Source organism: Paroedura picta, chromosome 6 (genome assembly GCF_049243985.1).
Source record: "Paroedura picta isolate Pp20150507F chromosome 6, Ppicta_v3.0, whole genome shotgun sequence".
Taxonomy (NCBI): domain Eukaryota; kingdom Metazoa; phylum Chordata; class Lepidosauria; order Squamata; family Gekkonidae; genus Paroedura; species Paroedura picta.
Window position 1 is genome coordinate 63349332 of NC_135374.1, and position 21350 is coordinate 63370681.

The window sequence follows — 21350 nt, forward strand, 5'->3', positions numbered from 1 at the left end:
TATTTTATCATCTTTTACTGTTTACATTTATATCCCAACCTTTCATTTGTGGGATCCAAAGTAGCTTACATAGAACTCTAAGGAGGTCTCCCATTGGTTCAGACACTGACTACAGTAGACCTAGATCTGCTGGGCTTCACAAGGTGGTTCAGACACATGCCTACACAATGCTGTATTGCCAAGGTGGTGTTTCCAGCTGTTTTTCATTTTAAGACCATCATCATGTGAGAATCCACTCATAGAGTGGATATATAGCTACAAGGAATAATGCCATGGCTTGATCCCTAGTCTCTGTTTAATTGAGCATAGGACAAATAGAAACGCAAATAGAGGTGCAATATAATTGGTTGGATTTTAATTTCTCTTCCATTTGTGCAGTCTACATTTCTGCTTGCCTAGAAGGGGTGAATTTCTGCCAACTTTCCCTTCCCACTGCAGGCCTTCATATTGGGGCCCCAGGCCATCCTGAGGGTCCCAACCCCTAAATTTCAGAGTGCACAATTTGTATTCGGAGAGGGAGGGGCTTTTTGCACGCCTTCAAAATAGCACAATGGTTGCCAATTGAAAACGCTACTGATTTGCTGTTTTGCACAACGTCGTCGACAATCTGCCACACACCTGAAACCAATCTGCAAAAAGCGCTTCCTTGTAGCGCTTTCAGGGAAATCCCCAAAAATGGATTCACCCTCCGGAAAGCGATACACTCCTGCAACCAATCTGCAACACTAGCGAAAAAGACCTGTGCGTTAACATTGTTGCGGTTTCTACAAAGTCCCTCCCCCTGGCTCTCTTCTCTGATCTTCCGGCGAAGCGATCGCCATTTTTTTTTTCTCCGAGCGAGCGGGGATAAACGCACCAGCGAGCCTCTTTCAGTTTAGAGGCTTCCCCGGCTTCAGTCCCTCCCCTTCAGTCAGTAAGCACAAAGAACAGAGAAGCCCGTTTGCTGATGTATTTTCCCTTTATTTTTTACACATTCATTCAGCCGAAAATCGGGCCCGTGAGAGGGGGGGGATTTTTTTTTTCACTCGGAGGGAGCGTGGCAACGATCAAATGACAGCTCAAACACACCAGGCAGCTGGATGGGTCTCTCCGTTGCAACGAATTAACACAGATTCGTTGCAATGGGTCTGTTTTTTTTTAAAAAAAAACCTTTCTTAAAGGGAAAGGGGCTGTTTGGGAGCATGCTAACGGCTGCCCATTGGCTGCTTGACGGCCAGGGGCGGGACAAGCTCGGCAATAGTGCTTCCTTTCTAGCGATTTCTGCCGAGACCGGAAGCCTGTGGGAAACGCTACAAAACGCAACTGGATTCCACTACAAAGGCAGGTATGCATAACGACGAATTCCACTATTTTAAATGGCGATTTTTCATTCAGTGACCAATTTGCTACAAAGATCCCGGTGCGTAAAGCCCCGGAGAGTTCCACTCCACATGTGCACCCAAAGGTTTAATGGCAAAGGAATATTGAGATACCACAGTCAGTGCTTGTCTTCTTTCAAAGCTTTCCATCTTACTCTGCTTTCTTCATTCACCCACACAAAGCCACAAATACAACTGAGCACATTACAAAAACTGTTGCTTTTTTCCCGGGTGATATGAATTGCTAGTGCCTCTACTGGGGCAATGCTGTGCTGTATGATACGGGAGGAGGTGTTGAAGATCTGCTATTATATCAACAGCAAATGAAAATGAATTAAACAATTTAAAGTTCCCTGACCTTTCCTAAGCATCAGCTTGTATACTCATCAAACAAGCAGGCTGCAAAATGTTCTGCTGCATATGATATGCACATAAAAATTATTCTGCATTACATTCTTGACTGTGCAGATAGGAGCAAGGCGGATGGAGGCAAATCCATATTTGGATGGATTAAGCTTTCAGTGCACACAAAATGCGATCCTTCACAGTCTTAACACATCATATATGTTGCCTAGTGAGAGGAGCATTTACAGTGCTAGTTCATTCAACTTTTAGTTAACTTAATCTTTGAAGAATCACAATACATTTTATCCTGATCTACGAATGCAACAGGATGCTAACGTGATAGAATATTGTGCTACTTCAAAGCTGCCAGTGAGAGGTTGAACTTTAATTCTCATGTTTAAAATAACCCTCCCTGCCACAAAAAAGTTAATATTAAAGAACAACAATAATAATAGAATAATATATTTTTTTATTTCTACCCCATCTTTCCATAACGCTCAAGTTGTAGCTTAGCTTACTTGACTAGTTTTCTACTTCCAGAGAGCTTTGTGTACATAGCAGAGCACTCAGAGCTATGCCCCCCCCCCCGTAGTTTGAGGCAAATAGGCCATTCTGCCGCATTCCTTAGAGTAGCATGTACAGTCTAAATAAACAGACTTGAAATTAGTTTTCCCTTGGGAATTTCCTAGTATGTAGCTGTGATTTTCACAGCTTCCTGCTGGATATTTAGGAAATGCTATATCCCTGTTTCATTTACATGGAGGTTTTAAGACAAGTTAAGGAAGTTTGCCTCTGCATGGTGTAATACTTCATATTAACATTTGCAGTGGCTTTGCCTAGTAATTTGATCTACTCGTTTTCTGAGTGGAACGTTGATAAGTGGCAGATCAACTGAATGTTGTAGCCTGCTAACAATAGCGAGAATAACTGTTTTTGTGATCTCCTAAAATCCTGGTAGTTTGTAAAGATCTGTGGTGCCAGCAAGCACCTGACCATCCTGAAGCAGGTTGCTGACCGAAAGACCCACTGAGTCACTAGGTAACTCTACTGTTCCAAGCCTTTTGAAATGCTGCACAATTACTGAAATGAGATCCTCCAGGCTTCTCCATGGTAACCCCCCTGTTGTTTCACTTTGTTGACAGTGGAAGGATTGAAAGTAGCAGAGATTGAAAAGTGCAAGAGTGATATTAAAAAGATGAGGGACGAAATGGCAGCAAGGAACAGCAGGTAAGTTCTGCCTTTTTCTGTCCTTGGGGAAAGTCACCTCTTAAGAAAAATGTTTGGATTTAAACCCCTAGTGCTTGACTCTAAGCCCATTAAATCAGAATTAAACCCATTCCATTCAATAGGTTTTACTTCCATTCAGTGAGTTTTGCTCCCACATAATGGTACAACGTAATCAACTTAATTATTTGTAAGTTTTAGCATTCTTATGTTTTTTAAAATAAGGCTACAAGCAGCTTATTAAATGAGAAAAAATTAACTTCTTTAAGAACATATGGCAACTTAATAGTTAAAGCATTTTGTTCCAGATTACTGGAAAAATAACTCTCAAAGAGAGATTAACATCTTGGTTTCTTTCTGTTTACCCATCCGGTAATAAAAAATTCTGGCCCTAGTCTTATGCATAGAACAAAAAATTCTTCTGCCAAGAAAAACATTTATTTGGTAAGAGCCTCTTATATTTTAAATAAACCTGCTCAGATATGAAATGTAGTATCAGAGAATCTAGTAATATACAAATAGTAGCACCTTCAGAAATTCTTCATGCTATTTTTTAACCCCAAAATGAGGTATTTTCTTTGGTGAGGAAAGACACCAATCTACTAATGTGACACTTTACAAAAGCTGGAGTGGTAATTAAAGCAACAGCCAAAGCAGTCAGATTTATGTTATAGTAGCTACATAACATGGAATGTAGAGGTTTTCTGCTACTAAATTCCTCATTAGGACAAAGGCATAATTAGAGCTGCCATTAAATGAGAGAAGTTGAAAACTCTCTGGAAGATACCTAAAGAGGGGTTTTCTTGAGAAGACTGTCTGCACTGCTTCCTTCTAACCGTTTAACAGCCTTAGCTTCTCCTATAGAATCACAGACCATAACATGGTTCATCCTCACAGGCTTTAGGGTGCTTTTATACAGGAGTTCTTCACCACATCTGCTGCAGAGCATCATTTAAAGCAGTGTTACTCAACTGTGTATGCACCATCTTTGAGTTGTCTTGAACAAAACCTTGTATTTTATTCAATAGGTTTTAAATTTGTGCTGTTGATCTTTGTTTATTTAGCTATTTATGCTCTGTTTTTTCCTCTCGATGGGGATCCAAGGCAACTTACAGCATTGTTCTTCTCATTTCTATTTTATGCTCACGACCACAACCCTGTGAAGTAGGCTAGGCTGAGAGAGATAGTGGCTGCACAAACCCACCCCAGCAAGCTTCTATGATCGGATAGAGATCTGAACCTGGGTCTAGTCTAACCCTAACCATGTGTCTCTCCACCTAGTTATTGCCCTTATCTCCTCACCTGCTTTCTCTTCATTATTGGTTTCGTTTTATCCTTTTAAGACAAAGGCCCTGATAAAGAAATTGTAACTAAATAATTTTGTCAGTGACAGCGGAAACCAATCCAAAGCTCCAGAACTTAGCTTCTTCAGGACTGCCTCTCAAGGTTTTCCGTCTCTCATTTGTTTGCCTGCATCATTGGGGGGGGGGGGAGTGTCAAGGATGCATAGATTTTTCTCCTCCTTTTGCATAATTTACTTATTGAAGACCTTGTCTACAATTCTTAGGAAAGGAAGCACAACTTCACTGGCAATGCTTGTACCAGGACAGTTTGGAGGCAAAACATAGAAAGAAAGGAAATGGAATGTGACAAGCATCCTAGTCTGAAGAGACCCAGGCCCACCGCTCATATCGGACTTGATGAGGCAGGGCTGGGGAAAAGGTCAGAGACTAGGAAAAGGCAATAGGGTAAGAGAGGGTTGTAATGCAGGAGTAAGTAAGGGGAGATGAGGGAAGACAAGTATAGCTCAGGAAAGGCCTTTTGCTGAAGAGGGTTGTGGATAAGATTATATCTAACTGATTATTCTAAGTAGATAGCCCTTCAACCAAAGATACACAAGCTTCAATGGATGCTCCTTTACCCTTAATCATTACCTGTCAAGATACCCAGTAGCATTTCATTTGGGTTCTGATTAATTAATCAGCTCTGTTATCACCACTCAAAAAAATAAATAACCAAAGTGCAAAGCTTCTCTTTTAGGGCATTTCTCTTCCTCTGTTATAAACAAATGTAGAAATCTATATAATGAGTGTCACAATTAAGATTCCCCATTAAACTCTTGGTCATAGGGAAGAAACCTGTTCTCACTTTGAAAGCTAGTTGTTCATGTTGTAGAATCTTCCTGCAGCTCTGACTTGGTAATGCACATACCTCCCAAAATTAGGGACATCTAAAAACATATACTCCAATGAGCCTATAGAGTTAATTAAAAAACAAACACCATGCTTAAACTTGGATACTGTGTGCAACACATTTATTTTGTGACTGATCCCCAACCCCCTATATTTCTGAGGAAACCACTGTAACCTAGTTCCCATGGCTTGTCTTTATATCCATGTGCACCTCTTTCTTCTATTTCATGAAGATCAGCGTAAAGCACCAACCTTTTTTTGTACTGATTTGATCCAAGAGCCCAGACGTAAAACAATATACCTTCTAAAACTCGCATAGCATTCCACCCACGACCATCTCCAGCTTCAACAGATGGTTCTTGCTTTGGCAGCCAAAGTGAAGAATCCACAGCACAGAACACACAGTCAACGTACTCGAGGATTCCTGTGAGTCATTCATGAAAAGGAAAGGCTATGCCTTGTGTGTGTGGCCTTTAATCCCACAAAAGGCCTCCTCAGAATGTATTGAGTACAATGACATGTAGCTTTTGGTTTCCCAGGAAACTCTTTCTCAATACTTTGAAGCCTAGAGCAGTGTTTCCCATTCTGTGGGTTGAGACTCAACTGTGGGTCACAAAGGCTCCAAAAGTGGGTCAAATCAGTCCTCCCTAATGGAAGCTCTTGGCATCCTTCTCTTTCTTCCATCCTTGCCAGCTTCTCACATTCTCATCTTTTCCTGTCTCTCTTTCTGACAATAATGAGGGTAAAAAGCCACCCGGCTGCTAGTAACTTTGTGGCAGTAGCAGATAGAAGGCGGAGATAAGTTGGAAAGTGGGTGGGAGCTGTTCAGCTTGTCATGGGAAAACCAGAAGAAGATAGAAAAAGGCATGTGTGTGCTTGGGTTCTGTCAGTGCTGATCCTTCAGCAGTTTAGCCTCTTGGCCAGGCCCCTGCAGCACCTCACCACCCTTTACCTGCCCTGGGAGGTGTATCACATTAGCCCCTTGCTACCACCCTCTTCATGGCCATCTGCCATTTTCACATATCTCCTCAATCCAGTGCCCTCTGAGTGCACATCCTTAAACTCCTGCTCTGGCCCAGCTGGGAGAGTAGGAGGCAATGAACTATCACCTGCTTGATGTTTGCTGGTTTCTCAAAAACACCTGATTGGGGACAATAGTGGAATGCTGCAATGGATGGGTGCCATAGTCATTGGGTACATTGTTCATAGGATTGCCAATTCCATGTTGGGAAATGCCTGGAGATTTAGGGGAGGAGCCTGGGGAGGGCAAGGGTTTGGGAGAGGAAGCATCACAGCAGAGTCCCCCCTCCAAAGCAGCCCTTTCCTCTAGGGGAACTGCTGGTCTCTGCCATCTGGAGATCAGTTGCAGTTCTGGAAGAACTCCATCCCCGAAGGTGGCAAAACTAATTGCTCATTCAATTGTTCTCTTCATATTGATTATACCACCCCACACTCTTTGTATGAAACAATAGCAGATTCAAGACTCAGTGAGAAAGACAGATTATTAATACAGTGATTAATTAATTAACCTATTATGAGTTTTTGAATCAGTTAATATACTCAAACGTACACTTTTACTTGTGATAAAATATATGCTGAGTACACTGCAGAACAAATTGGTGTGTAAATGCTTTTGATTCTATCTAAGAATGCTTTCTGAATCTCCTGTATGTTATAGAAAAAGGAGAATTTCTGAATTTCTACAATGTCCTCTCTCTGTGTTCATATGCATATGTTTTTTTCACAAAGACAAACACCCTTTAGACATTTTTTTACAGAAAAGTTATAATTGGTTGATGCTGAAGCGGGGGCTAAATTTTTCAGCAGATTATTATTTGATACTTAAAATAAGCGCAACATTATCCAGTGGTTTTCCTTAGCTCCAAATATGATAGTATTCTGCAAAACTGCAAGACTTTCTTATTTTCCTATCTAGATCTAATAACGATTGTTAATTGGACTTCTTTAAGGCTCAATTACATATTTCGTCTTTATTCTAAGGTATGTTTTTTCTTTTGCAAATGGAGCCTCTGGTATTATTTTGTCAATGAGGAGAATGGTGTGGGGACCATAGGAAACTTTATTAAACCTGCCATTTTGCCATTGGCAAATCATCTCCCTATGCTGCTTTTATGCCAGCTGGGGTAAACTTACAGGTATCAATACCCCCCCCCCCAACTGGGAAAAGCAGCAGCTCAGGGTTAGGGTTTCCCAATTTTAAAAAGGCAAGAAAGATAAATAGTGCAGTCCCTTCCTTTCTTGTTATATACCTCTTAGACCATTACACACTGGGAACTTCAGTGCCCCAGCTCCCATGCAGGAGAACAAATCAGGGGCAGATGAGGCACACCGGGCCAAATGCTCCCCCGTGTGGGTGCAGGAAGAGGTGGGGCAACTTGCCACAACTAAAACTCCAGCCTGCAGCCCGGCATGAAACCTCCACTGCATAACAGTCTTTGTCTTTGATAAAGCAGCCCCAGGGTTGCTACATTTGCAGAAGAAAAAGGTCACCAGAAATGTAGCTGAGCCCTTAGTGTACTTATCAGGTGAGCAATAACATTCACTTGCACTCTCAAAAATACGAAGTATAAATACTGAAGATTGAATTTTGTTTTACATACAGGACCAACTGTCCCTGTAAATATAGCTTTCTGGATGAAAACAAGAAGCTGATGCCCCGGCGGGATGTGCCATCCTACCCCAAGGTACAATAAGGAGCATCTTCTTATCAGGCAATTCTTTTACAGGGCAGATAATCACATCAGTGAATCACTTCATTTCAATCACAGACACTGGTTCCCAAAATGAGGAGTATTTAATTGCTTTCAACCACATTACTATCTAAAGAGTTACCTAGTAAATAATAAGTAACAACTCAAATTGAAATGTTACTGTCTGTAGAGGGTCTGTCCTACCATTTCTGCTCTTTCTGTTTCAATGAAAGATATATTGACAGCTACCCTGCAGTTAAGGTGAAAGTGGAATTAGAAGGTCCAAGCGTCAGGGGAACCCTCTTTGTTTCTTTCTTCAGGTCTTCCTTAGGAGGTATATACTAAAAGCAAAATGCTGTCTCTTAGCTTGCAGAATTTAACCCTGGTTAGAAGGAAAATGGCCTGTATTCAGTCTGCAGATTATTACAGTTGAACTTACTCCTAAGTGTGCCTTACTCCCCATCCCCCCTAAACCTAAGTGTGTTATCTCAGACACAAGTCTGATTTAGCTGAATGGAATACAGTATTTGCTGGCATATAAGACTATTTTTTCCTCCTGAAAAACATGCCTCCAAGTGGGGGGGTTGTCCTATACGCCGGGTGCACTTCAGTTGGGATAGACATAGCTGCCCATAGTGGTCCATAGTACTGTAATGTAATGTAACAAACTTTATATTTTGAGTGGAAATGTTGGGGGGTCGTCTTATATGCCCAGTCGTCTTATACGCCGGCAAATACGGTACATATTAAAGTACATTTGGTAGGAAGCCTTAATTGCCTAGCATCTAGTTGACATTATGGACTATTGTGACTAAAGGGCATACCCGACAAAAAAAGATGCATTATCTAACCACTTTGCAGGACTCCATACTATGTTATGTGCATGCAGGGGTGGTTAAGTTTCCACCTTCAGCATTTCCTTCCGCGGAGACAAATGAATATTTGCATGACATGAGTCGTGACGGATATTCAGCACTGGTTTATTTGTAACAATTTTATGCTCCCTACTTGAGAAATGGAACAAACCTCTGTATTCATGGTCAACTAAAATGTAAATACAAAGATAAAGAAGTAATACTGAAGCCTTATTTCCACCCACATTGGGGGGGGGGGGTGACGATGATGGTCAGCAACTACCAAGGGGAACAGAACATGTACTAGTAGAATCCCAAGGCATACCTTTCTTCCCTTTAGCCACGTCATACAAAACTGGGAATCACAGTAGCTCACAGATGAGTTCAATCTAAGAGTTATGCACTTGTAAACATATATCAAATCTCCTTGCTCCATATCACCTCATACAACAAATAAAGGCAGCCCCAACAGACAGGAGCACACAAGGCCCTTCAGGTTCCTTGAGGACCAAATCTCACTAGGGCTCAGTGGCAGAACCTGCCTCTAGTACCAAAGCTCAGGTTCTGGAAACATGTGAGTGATTAGAAAGAAGGTAGTACCTTTGAGCATATGTAGCATGCTTTCTACTCACTAATGAAGAATCAGCCCAAGCCAGAGGGTACTGGAAGAAGTGCTTGCAGGTCAAGGTTAGGAGTTCCAGAGGAAGCCCCAGCTTCCTGTTTTAAGACACAAACAGTGCAACCAGCACTCCCCCAAAAGCAATTCCTGGCATGCGTATAGGGGGAACACAGCAACAGACAGGGATAGTATGGATATCTAATAGGAGCATAACTGAAAGAGACCAAAGGCAGGAAGAGGATTGACAGGGAACTCTATCACAGACACTAATATCAAGAGGCAGCAAAGAGAAATGGAGATTGGGGGAGAATGGAGGAAATGGTACAGAGTAGGGGTTGTGAACCATTTTCATGTAACCAGATGTCCATGTCTAAGAAGATTAAAGCAGGCAAGAAATGCAATGTTGTGTCAAGGCAACTTTTCTGTATCTACAGCACAACCACAGACCCTTGGTAGGCTGCCCCTTGGTAGGCCTGAGTGGCCCTTGTTCAGGCCCTACTGTTGTGCCCTATAGAGAGCTATGGCTGGACAGGTGAACCTTTCTCTCTACTCTTTTTTGGAAATACAGTTAAAATACAAAATAGGCTTCAGTTTATCTGTGCATGCAATAATATATAAAATCTTGGCAAGTATTAATGTTTGAAACTGCCCTGCGTAATAGGAAGCTAATTTTCAAAAGCCATTTGTTCTAATATAGTTTCTTTAAGGAGCCAAGAATCCACCCACTTCTTCAACAGTTTCAAAAACAAGTCTCAGATCTGAAAGGTGTGAAGTAAAAAAGGAAATGGATTATCTTAGTATCAGCAAATCAACAGCATATGAGTAAAAAAAAACCCTTTTTTTAGATCTTACTTTCTGAAGACTGACAGATCTAGGTGTTACTCTTATGTCAAATCCATTTAAAATGTATTAAAGATCAGAATAGCTTTGCATCCTGATTGGGTCTCTTCTTAATTGGTCAGTACAAGGCTGGGAAATATGGAACGTATCTGTCAGGCATCCCTGTGGCAATCTCCCATTGCCTGCTGGAAGGTGGGAGCAGGCTGTTTCTTACTAAGCTTTTGGCAGAATTTTACCTACATTATCATCAGTGTTATTTTGGAAATGGAAAGCAAAAAATATGAGTCAATTACATAGCCCAAATGGTCACCAGATAGTGATGCATCGTGTCTTAGGTCTAGAGATGCTGCTTTAGCAAGAATCCTCCCAGCATCCCAGCTCCTTGTCCACCAGCAACTGAGGTACCAGTGGAGAGGATATAGCATGTGCTGGCATTGGTCTGGTGTGCTGACCACTTCTGGTAAAAACAAAAAACAAACCAGAATTGATGACTTCAGAGGCTCTAGTATTTACAGAAATACTATGGAAAAAACATGCATCTACAGCATTTAAAAAGTAACTTTATTTCCCCAGAAGGAACATCAGCACACTGGCAGAATGCCAACACATCAGATCTGGACCCGCTCCCCACCCTCCCCGTGTCCATGGGTTAGCAGCTGCAACCTGGCAACTCTAGAGGGCCCTCACACACAAAAAACTCCACCATCTTGTCTTTAGAAGGGTGGGGGAGCAGTGGGCAACTGCCACAGAGGGCCAATGATAATCAGGAGCGAGCAGAACCAAGCTCTAACAACTCTGCTAGAGCCACCAGGTCCAGCTGGATCAGATCCTTCACTGAGTATTAGTTCACCAATTGACCTTTCTCACACTGTCACCAGTGCTTAGGGAAGAATAGGGTGAGCTAATACCCACTGTTTGTAGAGCTGAGGTGACTGATTGCTGTAGCTTTGGCTTGTAGAACAACAGGGCCAGTCCGCTAAGTTTTCTCCAAGACCCTGTTGACTTTCTAGTCCACTCCTGGTCCTTATCAACAACTTTTTATTCAACCTTCTAGTTCTTTCTGACAACAGTGTTGAAAGCTCTCTATCACCTCTTGGGTAGCCTGATAGGAGGCATTCTTGGCTTATTGTATCGTGATGGCATCTTGCATTAAAGGACTTCTGGCCTCACTTTATAATGATGTCTCTCCACCCAGACCCATGAGCTTGTCAGTGTAAGAATTCCCAGTTTCTTGGAAGTGACTGAACTTACTTGATGGCAAGGAAGATGTGCTCTGCATGTCACAGATACCCTTAGAACTTCCAGGGATTATCCTTGGCATTTGAAAGAAGTACCTTCTAGTTCAGAAAAGAATTCATGCTGAATGTGGTATTTGCCCATATGGCTGACCTCAAGACAAAGGTAAAATGTATGTTGTTCATGTTAATGACGATGACTTGCTTTCTCTACAGTACATGCTTTCTCAGGAGACAATTGAAGCTCTTAGGAAACCAACTTTTGACGTATGGCTATGGGAGCCCAATGAGGTAATGGTGTGGTGTGTAAACAAAATCATAACACTGACTGTGAATTATTCTGTGGGCCTGTTCCAGTACATTTGAGAACGAGTGCCCATAAGTGGACGCTATGGCAACTGATTTGAAAAGCTATAGATTAATGTTAGCTCTTTTTCAAAGAAAGAGAGTGCAAGAACAGCCACGCCAGTTTTATCAGTGCCGTGGTGAGCCCAAGGTCACCCAGCTGGCTGCATGTGGGGGAGTGCAGTATCAAACCCGGCATGCCAGATTAGAAGTCTGCACTCCTAACCACTACACCAAACTGGCTCTCAGTGGGGTATTTAAAAAAAGCTCTTCTCTTCTTTATTTCATACTCTTCTGCTTTTGTTTTTCCTTACACTTGTTAGTGACTTGCCTAAACAGTTAAATTTAGGCACCTACATTGTATAGGCACACAATGGCTACACATACACATACACCTGCTGTTTCAGCACATTTTAAAAAGCTGCTGGATTGGTGTACTTTGGAAACATTGCACGTGTGTTTCTAAATTGGAATAAGTCTACAAAGCATACTGGCTGGCCCTTAATACACACAGCCTATGAAAATTAGGAATGTGAAAAACATTTTAAGAACAGATAGATTGACATAATTCCTTCAGTGTGTTTGTGAATGTGTTTCGAACAGGTCCCAATCTGTTCTATAGACTACAAGTGCTGCAAATGGGCACAGGTCACAGAAGGTTAGAATTTGCTAATGGAGATATCTGTGAAAGATTTTTCCTATGACATTGTAGCTCTAAGGAACACAGTTTCTCAGCATCTGCTTTAAAAAAAACAGACTGCTCTCTATTAAGTCATTTCCCAAAATAGTTGGGAGATGGTAATTGCAAATGGATTTTTGGGTGTAATGGAAACATGTTTCTATAGATTGCCTTATCCGTGCTACTGAGAGCAATCACATAGATGCACACTGGCTAGTAGTTCACCATATATAGTATTATGTTCTGAAGCAGTCACACAAACTAGCATAAACATTGTCCCGTGGCATCCTCTGGTAGGCTCATCACCTTGTTTGTTTGCTGTTTGTGTGAGTTGCTTAAATTATCTTACCACTTATTCAGGTTTGTGAGCTACATGGACCCATGAAGCTGCCTTATACTGGGTCATATGGGTTCATCAGAGTCAGTACTGTCTACTCAGCCTGGCACACTTCAAGGTCTCAGGCAGTGGTCTTTCTCATCAGCTCCTATAGATCTTTGCCACTGTGAATGTTGGGGATTAAACTGAGGGCCGTGCATGTCAAGCGGATACTCTGTCACCGAGGCACATCTCCTTGCCCCCATGTCTATTGAATAAGATTACAGATCCCAGTTCAGCAGCCTTCTTCCAATGCAAAATGGCCAACTGGCAAACAAGCATGTTTTGTTCCTCATCTTTTCCCTCATCTCTTCCATGGCAATGTGACTTAAAAACAAACCATTCTTCATTCTGTCTGTCTGTCCTGGAGGCAAACTGAAATTATGCTCAAAGAATCTGGAAGTCTCCAATTGAGCCAATCAGGAGATTATTTAAAAATACCAGGAAGTTCCTGGTCTAAATATGCTAACGATACATGCTTCATATTCTTTTGAATCATGCATACTACAGATTCTGCATATTTCAGCATTATCTTCTGCCCCTGCATTGTTTTGTTGAGGGATAATCTTGCGCATTTCACGAATTAACAGGGTTTCAGATCAGTCCATTAGCAGGTTTGACACAACTGTGCAAAATGCAGTTTTATTTTGTCTTTGCCAGTGTGGTGGAGTGGTTAAACTTGCCAGACCAGTATCTGGGAAATCTGATTTAAATCCCCACTAGTGCCATGGAAGTTTGATGGGTGACCTTTGGCCTAATCTAGTTCACAGAGTTGTGAGAATAAAATGGAGGAAATAGTATAAGCAATTTGGGGACCCCATTGTGGAGAAAAATTAAAAACATATTTTGTTGTTTTTATCTATAAAGTGCAAAAGTCAAAATCTTAAAATAATCCTTATTAAAATATTGTTGAAGAATTAAAATAGTATTGAAGAAAATAATTATGTATGATTTAAAATTTCCTAAATATTTGAGAAACAAAATCTATATGTGTTGACATGAAAAATTATTTTGCATTCTTAAAGTCCAAACTATACAATATTTTCCTAAATTGGGTCTGGATTGCTCAACCTGACTTGCTGTTAGGCAGTCAAATGGCACCAGCAAGTTCCTACTGGGAACTCATTTCTCAAATGTGTGGGGACGTGATTCAAATTTGGATTGTAGCTGGCCACATTGGGGCCTCATTTTCCTTTTTTTAATGGGATGTACACTCTTAATTTGCAAACTATCCTGATTTGTCAAAGCTCCCCAGGAACCTTCATGGAAAAGAACAGATTTGAAACTATATTTTCCTTCCAAAGGGATAAGTAATGTATGAAGTATTTTCAATATAGAACAGTAGTAGTCATATAAAAATAACTTGATGTTTCTTTTTTCCCCCAGATGCTGAGCTGTTTAGAACATATGTATCATGATTTAGGATTAGTGAAAGACTTTAACATCAACCCTATCATACTGAAACGGTGGCTGGTAAGACTTCCACTGGATTCTGCAGAGGTTTTTAAATATGTTTGATATTAGGTCATTGCCAAAACGTGTTCTCAAATTTAGGTAGTTGACAATCCCTGAAAATGTCCCAGAATATAACACACGAGCCTTCTTTAAAGTTAAGAATTGCCATTCTGTCTGTATCCAGAACTGATCTGAGACATGTCAGTACCTTACTGAAGTGAAAAGTATAACAACTTTTGGTGACTGAGGCACCTAAATGACACAACCTGGAACATCTTCCTTCCTCCAAATTCTTCTGTCTGTTGCCTCATTGGCCATTCCATGCCTTACATCAATCTATATCATTTTTATTTTGAGGTATTTCTATTAAGCTTTGTTTTAGACTCCAGTTCCACCAAAATAAGCTGAAATCAAGTATCGATTATATTACTTACTGAACAACTTTATGAAGAACAGATGAGACCATTTTTCTATGCTTTCGTGTGTGTGTGTGATAAAAATAAAAACTTTACTGGAAATAAAATGGAAACATTGCCATTAAAAAAAAAAGATTGAATGCAAGTGGAGAGTGGGAGTGGTGGGGAACTAATAGAAGCCAAAAAAATGTCTTTTATGCCACTTACTATGACTATTGTATATTCCTGTCACTTGAAATCACTAGAACACAGAACATGTGGGTAATACGTAGCCCTATCCTCCTTTTGGTAGCCCCCTGTTTCTGAAGTCAGTGACAAAGGACAGTTCTTTTTCTTTTTTAAAAAAGATTTGTTTAGAACAATTGCACTGCATTACAAAAATTGTATTAGTTACAGCAAAAAGCATATCACAATACTTACAAAAAGAAGTCCTAAAATTCAATTTGCAATCATTCCAGAGAAATCTTAGCATAATACCTTAAATTTACCTATCCCCACTGTCACATATATTTCATCTATCAGCTATGATTAAATAATTAAATATTTTTATTTTTATTTCATTTATTTATTTAATTTATATACCACCACTCTCCTTGGACTTGTGGTGAGTCACACAAAACAGTATATAATTGTTTGTATCTTCAGATAATTTCTTTAACTTGCTCTTTTCGTCTGAGCCTGTTCCAATATATTTTAAATGCACTCTACAATTTAACAAGGGCCTGTAAGATGGGCCTGTAAGACGGAATTCTTCCTTCAGGCATTTGGTTGAGACCAGGCTAAGAAGATCAGATCCCACCCTATTTGCCAGTTAGCTGGGCAGGAGGTACCTCCCAAGACGGTGGTTGGGGACTGTAGGTGGCTGTGGCTGGGTGTGCAAAGAAGGGAGGAGGGGATTAGATTAGTTCTATCACCAGGATACATGATTGTATATTTTTTCTTCTATTTTATGTGATTTTATCATTTTATTATAAACTGCCATGAGCCAGCATGGCCCAGGAGTGGTGGTCAACAAATACAAATAATAAATAAAAATAAATATATAAACAAGCCATTCTTGAGAGCCTTTCCCCCCTCACAAATTCCCTTATATACTGTTATTCATTATTTAAATTGTGTTGGCAATGCATCAGGGAGATTGGGACTTTTATTCATATGTGGTGGCAATGCCCGTTAGTGCAAAAAAAAAAAAAGGGGGGGGGAAACAAAGTAATCAGAGAGATTAACAGTATTCCAAATTGCAAATGGCCATATGATCCTAAAATGGTTATATTAAATATTCTACCAAATAACCTTTGTGAGATAGACATATCTTTTTCTATGCAGAGACAGGACACATAAACATTTAGGTGAACAATTTATTTAGAAGGAAAAAATTCAGCAACGTACTATCCCCCCCTTCTGACTCAAAGTGTCCTCCTCAACTTCTGTAGATGGTAACTGACTGTACAGCTTTGTTAGGTGTAGTGGGAACTGGAGGCACGAATGACTTCTTGCTCTCCCAGTGACTGGGCAAAGGGGAAACTTACACATCAGTCCCTAAAGATCTGCACATTCCCTTTACCAAAGAAATAAAACTATCACTTCAGGCATGAAGCCATGAAATAGAGGGCAGCAGCAAACAAATAATTAAAGAGAGATTCTGACATTTAAAAAAGTTTCTTACAGAACACAGGTAACTCATTAGCTTAGCAAATGGCTTCAAAGATTTATATGTTGGGATTTAGCACTGTCCTTATCTCCCTTATCAGTTTTTTTCCTCTTTGTTTTTTATAGCTGTGCATTCATGACAATTACAGAAACAATCCATTCCATAATTTTCGACATTGCTTCTGTGTCACACAGATGATGTACAGCATGATCTCACTCTGCGGTCTCCAGGTGTGTCTTTCTCTGGTCACTTTGGCTCTCTCCATTTCTGCTAGTTTTACTCGATAATACATTTATATATATAAAGCATCTTAAGCATCATGGATTTGCATGCATACCAAGTCAAGTCACAGCTTTGACTGCTGGCAGGAGTTCTCTATGTTGTCAGGCAGAGAAACATCTTTCCTGGCACCTGGGACCTGAGATCCTTTAACTGGAGATGTCAGGATTTAAGCCTGGGACCTTCTGCATTCAAAGCATGTACCCTACCAGTATACTACAGCTCATGGAATCGATTTTCTCTTGCCCATAAGTATTGTTTTTCCCAGTTGTGGTTGCTACTTTTATGTTGGAAGACATAATGCACCATCATTTTTGTTTATCCATGATGTTGGATGGGAGTATGTATTCCGTCCTGAAGTCAAATAATTGGTTTACATTCAGTGAGTGAATCAGATGGTGAATTGAGATGAAAGGGAGTCAACAATCTTGGCAGATTCAGGGACTCCTAGTCATGTCACCCCGGGATACACAACTGACAGCTCATGAAAAGCTGTTAACATCTGACAGAACCTAAACAGTTCCACAGGGCCAGCAAAAGGGAGCTGCTCTGCCAGGCATTTGGTTGAGGTTGACCCAAACCACCGCTTCCAGTTGGCCCCCAAGCTCCCCCCCCCCCATGACTGACACTAATCGGCTTTACCCACTGGGTCCCAGTAAGAGTTGAGCTGTTTCTATTTCTATTTTATAATTTCTATTTCTATTTCTATTTTATAATGTTATGGTTATGATCTTGTTAATTTATTATTATAATGTTATTACTGTTATCACCTGTTACCATATGTTATCTGTATCTTTTCCTGTTTTCTGTAAACCGCCCTGAGCCCTCGGGGAGGGTGGTATATAAATATAATAATAAATAACTGAGGGCCAGTTGACTCAAAATACTGATGGGAGGGGGAATGCCTTGGCTTACAACTAGCTGATACAAACTCTGATTTGAGTGTCTTACAATAACATTTCATACCATCAGAAATTAACTAGAAAATGGTAAGGCAGAGCTGTGCCTCAGGGGTAAAGCATCCACTTTGTGTCCAGGAGATCACAGGCTTCATTCTCAGCATATCCAGGTAAAAGGATGAGGTAGCAAGTCATGTGAAAGTCTCTGCCTTGGATCCTGGAAAGTCACTGCCAGTCAGAGTAGAACTCAATAGATCAATGGTCTGACCTCTACGGCAACTTAATGACCGGGGTATAGATATAACTCTGTGATAGAACTATTTTTACTTGCATGTGGAAAGTCCCAGGTTCAGTTCCCAAATTTTTCAGGTAAATGGATCCATTGAAAGTCCCCTAACTAAGGCTTGAGATAGCCTCTGGCAATCAAAGCAGACCATACTAACCTTGGGAGACGAACGTGTTACCTCAGGATAAGGCAGCTCCATGTGTTCACCCCTCTGGTAGACTGACTACTCACAAACTGAGATATCGTTGCCTTTATATAAAATCAACTTATTATTTTTTTCATTGTGCTGTCAATTATATATCAGAGATATGCCTGAATAATTTGTTACTGCTACCTAACCCCCCTCCCCATTTTGAACTTTACCTATAACACGAGTAGGTATTGTAAACATTTATAAATGATTTATCTTAGTGTTTAAATGTATTTTTGCTTTGTGACATAAGTTATATGGAAATTGGAAGAATGTATTTCTTTTCCTCCTGCTTAGGTAAAATTTTCCCCAGCTGATATCTTAATGCTAATGACAGCATCAGTGTGTCACGATCTGGATCACCCAGGATATAACAACACGTATGTATCCGCTTGGTCAAGGACAATTAGTCATAATGCATTTATATATATCATATAGCATGTATTTGGACAAATGCAGACCAAAACATCGACTGCAGTCTGAGTGTGGTTTTAGACCAGTGGTTCCCAAATGGTTTCATGCTGCCCCGCCCCCTTGGCTCCCAGGCTACATCCCTAGTGTTCCCTCTTCATGTGAAGGCACATCTCTTTCCTGGTGCACATTCAGAAAACACTATATTGTCTTTCTTTGGTTGTTGCGCAGCAGCAATATTTTAGTCTGGAAAAAGGAATCTAAGTTCACTGTAAAAGTCATTTGTAAAAGCCACTTTACATCTCCATTGGGGAAGAGAGAGAAGCAAGCAATGGAAAATCCCATGGCCAAGAGCAAGCAGACTTTTCCAGCCTCCCCAAAATGGAGGCTTTTGAGGAAGGGTTGCCAACCCTGGGTTAAGAAATTCCTGGAGATCTGGGGCAGAGCCAGGGAAGGATAGAGTCTGAAGAAGGGAGGAAGCTGAGCAGGAATAACATCCCATCCAGACCACCTTCTGAAGCTGTCATTTTCTTCAGGAAGCTAAGCAGGGTCAGCTCTGGTTAATCCTTGGATGGGAGTCCACCAAGGAAGTCCAGCGTCGCTACTCCCCAGAGGCAGACAATGGTAAGCCACCTTGGAACATCTCTCACTAGGAAAACACAGCTGCAGCAGAAAGAGTCATACTGCTGCCTCCCTACTGCCCCCAAATTTGTCACTGTCCCCCTGGATCCTTCCACTGCCCCCAGGGGTACATACTGTCCACTTCAGAAATCCCTAATTAAGACACATTAAACTAAATCCAACTAAAATTAACTGAGAGCACTTAAGTATTAACTTTATGCTTATTTCATAGAAAATACCAAGACATTTAGTGGGTAGATTTGGCTTTGTTTCACAGTATATAAAAGGCTTGATCAAAGAAACTGTTACCTGACGGTTGTCTGTTTAGTAATACTGGTTCTTCTAGGACCTTCTAGGGCCAGCTGTTTTAAATCCTGAAGGGAAATCCCCTCCCAGACTTAACAAACACAGGGTCACATTACAGAGTGAGTGGCTAGCCTCATGTGCTCCATAAGATGTGAAGCAGATATGCATGTTCATTTTACTGAGTGTGGATATGTTGGGAAGCCAATTGTGGCTCCCTGCTGAGTGTACTTTCTGAGAGATAAACACATGTATCTGTATATTCCTGTAGTGTACTTGCTAACCTGAAATTTGTAGTCTAGGAAATAACGATGCTTGACAAATTGCAGCTTCCATTTTATACAATTAGAACTCATTTATAGTAGCAAAATAGTGGAGCAGATGTTATAGGAGAACACGTTCTTGGCATAATCTTGGAAAATGTCTCTAATATAAGTGTGATTTTAAAAAAAGGCCAAGCCTGATGGTGTAAAATCAGGTAAAAAAATATTTCATTACTCAGTTAAATTTCTTATAGTTGTTCTGTATGAGTTTTGCCAACAGGTTTCATCAGGGGAATCTGTTAATCTTGCACTCATTCTTCAAAAAGAGTAACAGACCTTTTTTTGAGAGATAAACCCTTGTATCTGTATAATAAAACTTATTTTACTTGATTTTGCACTATTGGCCTTGGCTTTATTTTTTAATCTCCTGTGATTGGTCAGCTCATTATTTTCTTGCTTCTGATATACGTAAGTATGTACAACAAAAGAAGGAACAAAATAACCCAACCTGTGTATACAAGTTAGGAACCTTAGTGATTGAGCAGCAGAAAAATATACTAAATATAAAATACAAATATTGATTCCATTAATGTGCACATTTAAAATTAAAAAAAAAAACATTAGTCTCAAACTGTTGCACAAATCCAGAGCATATTGACACATGGATAAATGGCCTGATACAAAACTAAATGTGTTTCAACCCCTCTTGGGGGGTGCTCTGATATTTAAATACACTTGTGTAATGTAGTAATGGGGACTATAAGATGTTAAAAAAATACAAAGGAAGAGGCTCCCACACTTATAAAATGTATCCAGAAATATTTCTCTTAGAGCCTCTTGTGGCACAGAAGGGTAAGCGGCAGAAATGCTGTCTGAAGCTGTCTGCCCATGAGGTTGGGAGTTTGATCCCAGCAGCCGGCTCAAGGTTGACTCGGCCTTCCATTATTCCGAGGTTGGTAAATAGTACCCAGCTTGCTGGGGGGTAAAATGGTAATGACTGGGGAAGGCACTGGCAAGACTACCCTGTATTGAGTCTGCCATGAAAACGCTGGAGGGCGTCACCCCAAGGGTCAGACATGACTCAGTGCTTGCACAGGGGATACCTTTACCTATATTTCTCTTGGAGTCCCCCATTAAAAGATTTATTCTTCAAAATTCCACCCTTATTATAGCCCTCTCTCAGGGTGAGTGCATTCTCATGTGTCTCGTGTTAGAAATAACTCTCTGTCAGTGTCAGTGTCAAATCACAAGATGTCATAGTCCCATTGTATACGGCACTGGTCAGACCACACCTGGAGTACTGTGTGCAGTTATGGAGGCCTCACTTCAAGAAGGATGTAGATAAAATTGAAAGGGTACAGAGGAGAGCGACGAAGATGATCTGGGGCCGAGGGACCAAGCCCTATGAAGATAGGTTGAGGGACTTTGGAATGCTCAGCCTGGAGAAAAGGAGGTTGAGAGGGGACATGATAGCCCTCTTTAAGTATTTGAAAGGTTCTCACTTGGAGGAGGGCAGGATGCTGCTTCTGTTGGCTGCAGAGGAGAGGACACGCAGTAATGGGTTTAAACTACAAGTACAACGATATAGGCTAGATATCAGAGAAAACAATTTCACAGTCAAAATAGTTCAGCAGTGGAATAGGCTGCCTAAGGAGGTGGTGAGCTCCCCCTCACTGGCAGTCTTCAAGCGAAGGTTAGATACACACTTTCCTTGGATGCTTTAGGATGCTTTGGGCTGATCCTGCATTGAGCAGGGGGTTGGACTAGATGACCTGTATGGCCCCTTCCAACTTTATGA

General features: G+C 40.8%; 1 protein-coding gene across 9 annotated transcripts in view; it reads left to right on the top strand.

Moving 5' to 3' along the window:
• Positions 1-21350, top strand: part of PDE9A (phosphodiesterase 9A) — a 94277-nt gene that overhangs the window by 53625 nt on the left and 19302 nt on the right. For 8 of the 9 annotated variants that reach the window (XM_077342791.1, XM_077342792.1, XM_077342798.1 and 5 more), the window contains 6 exons: positions 2846-2930; positions 7743-7824; positions 11595-11669; positions 14165-14251; positions 16426-16530; positions 18252-18334. In XM_077342791.1, coding sequence (XP_077198906.1) covers positions 2846-2930; positions 7743-7824; positions 11595-11669; positions 14165-14251; positions 16426-16530; positions 18252-18334 — 517 coding nt within the window. Of the gene's footprint in view, positions 1-2562; positions 2742-2845; positions 2931-7742; positions 7825-11594; positions 11670-14164; positions 14252-16425; positions 16531-18251; positions 18335-21350 lie in introns of those variants that run through there. The other variant, XM_077342800.1, reaches the window with a different exon arrangement.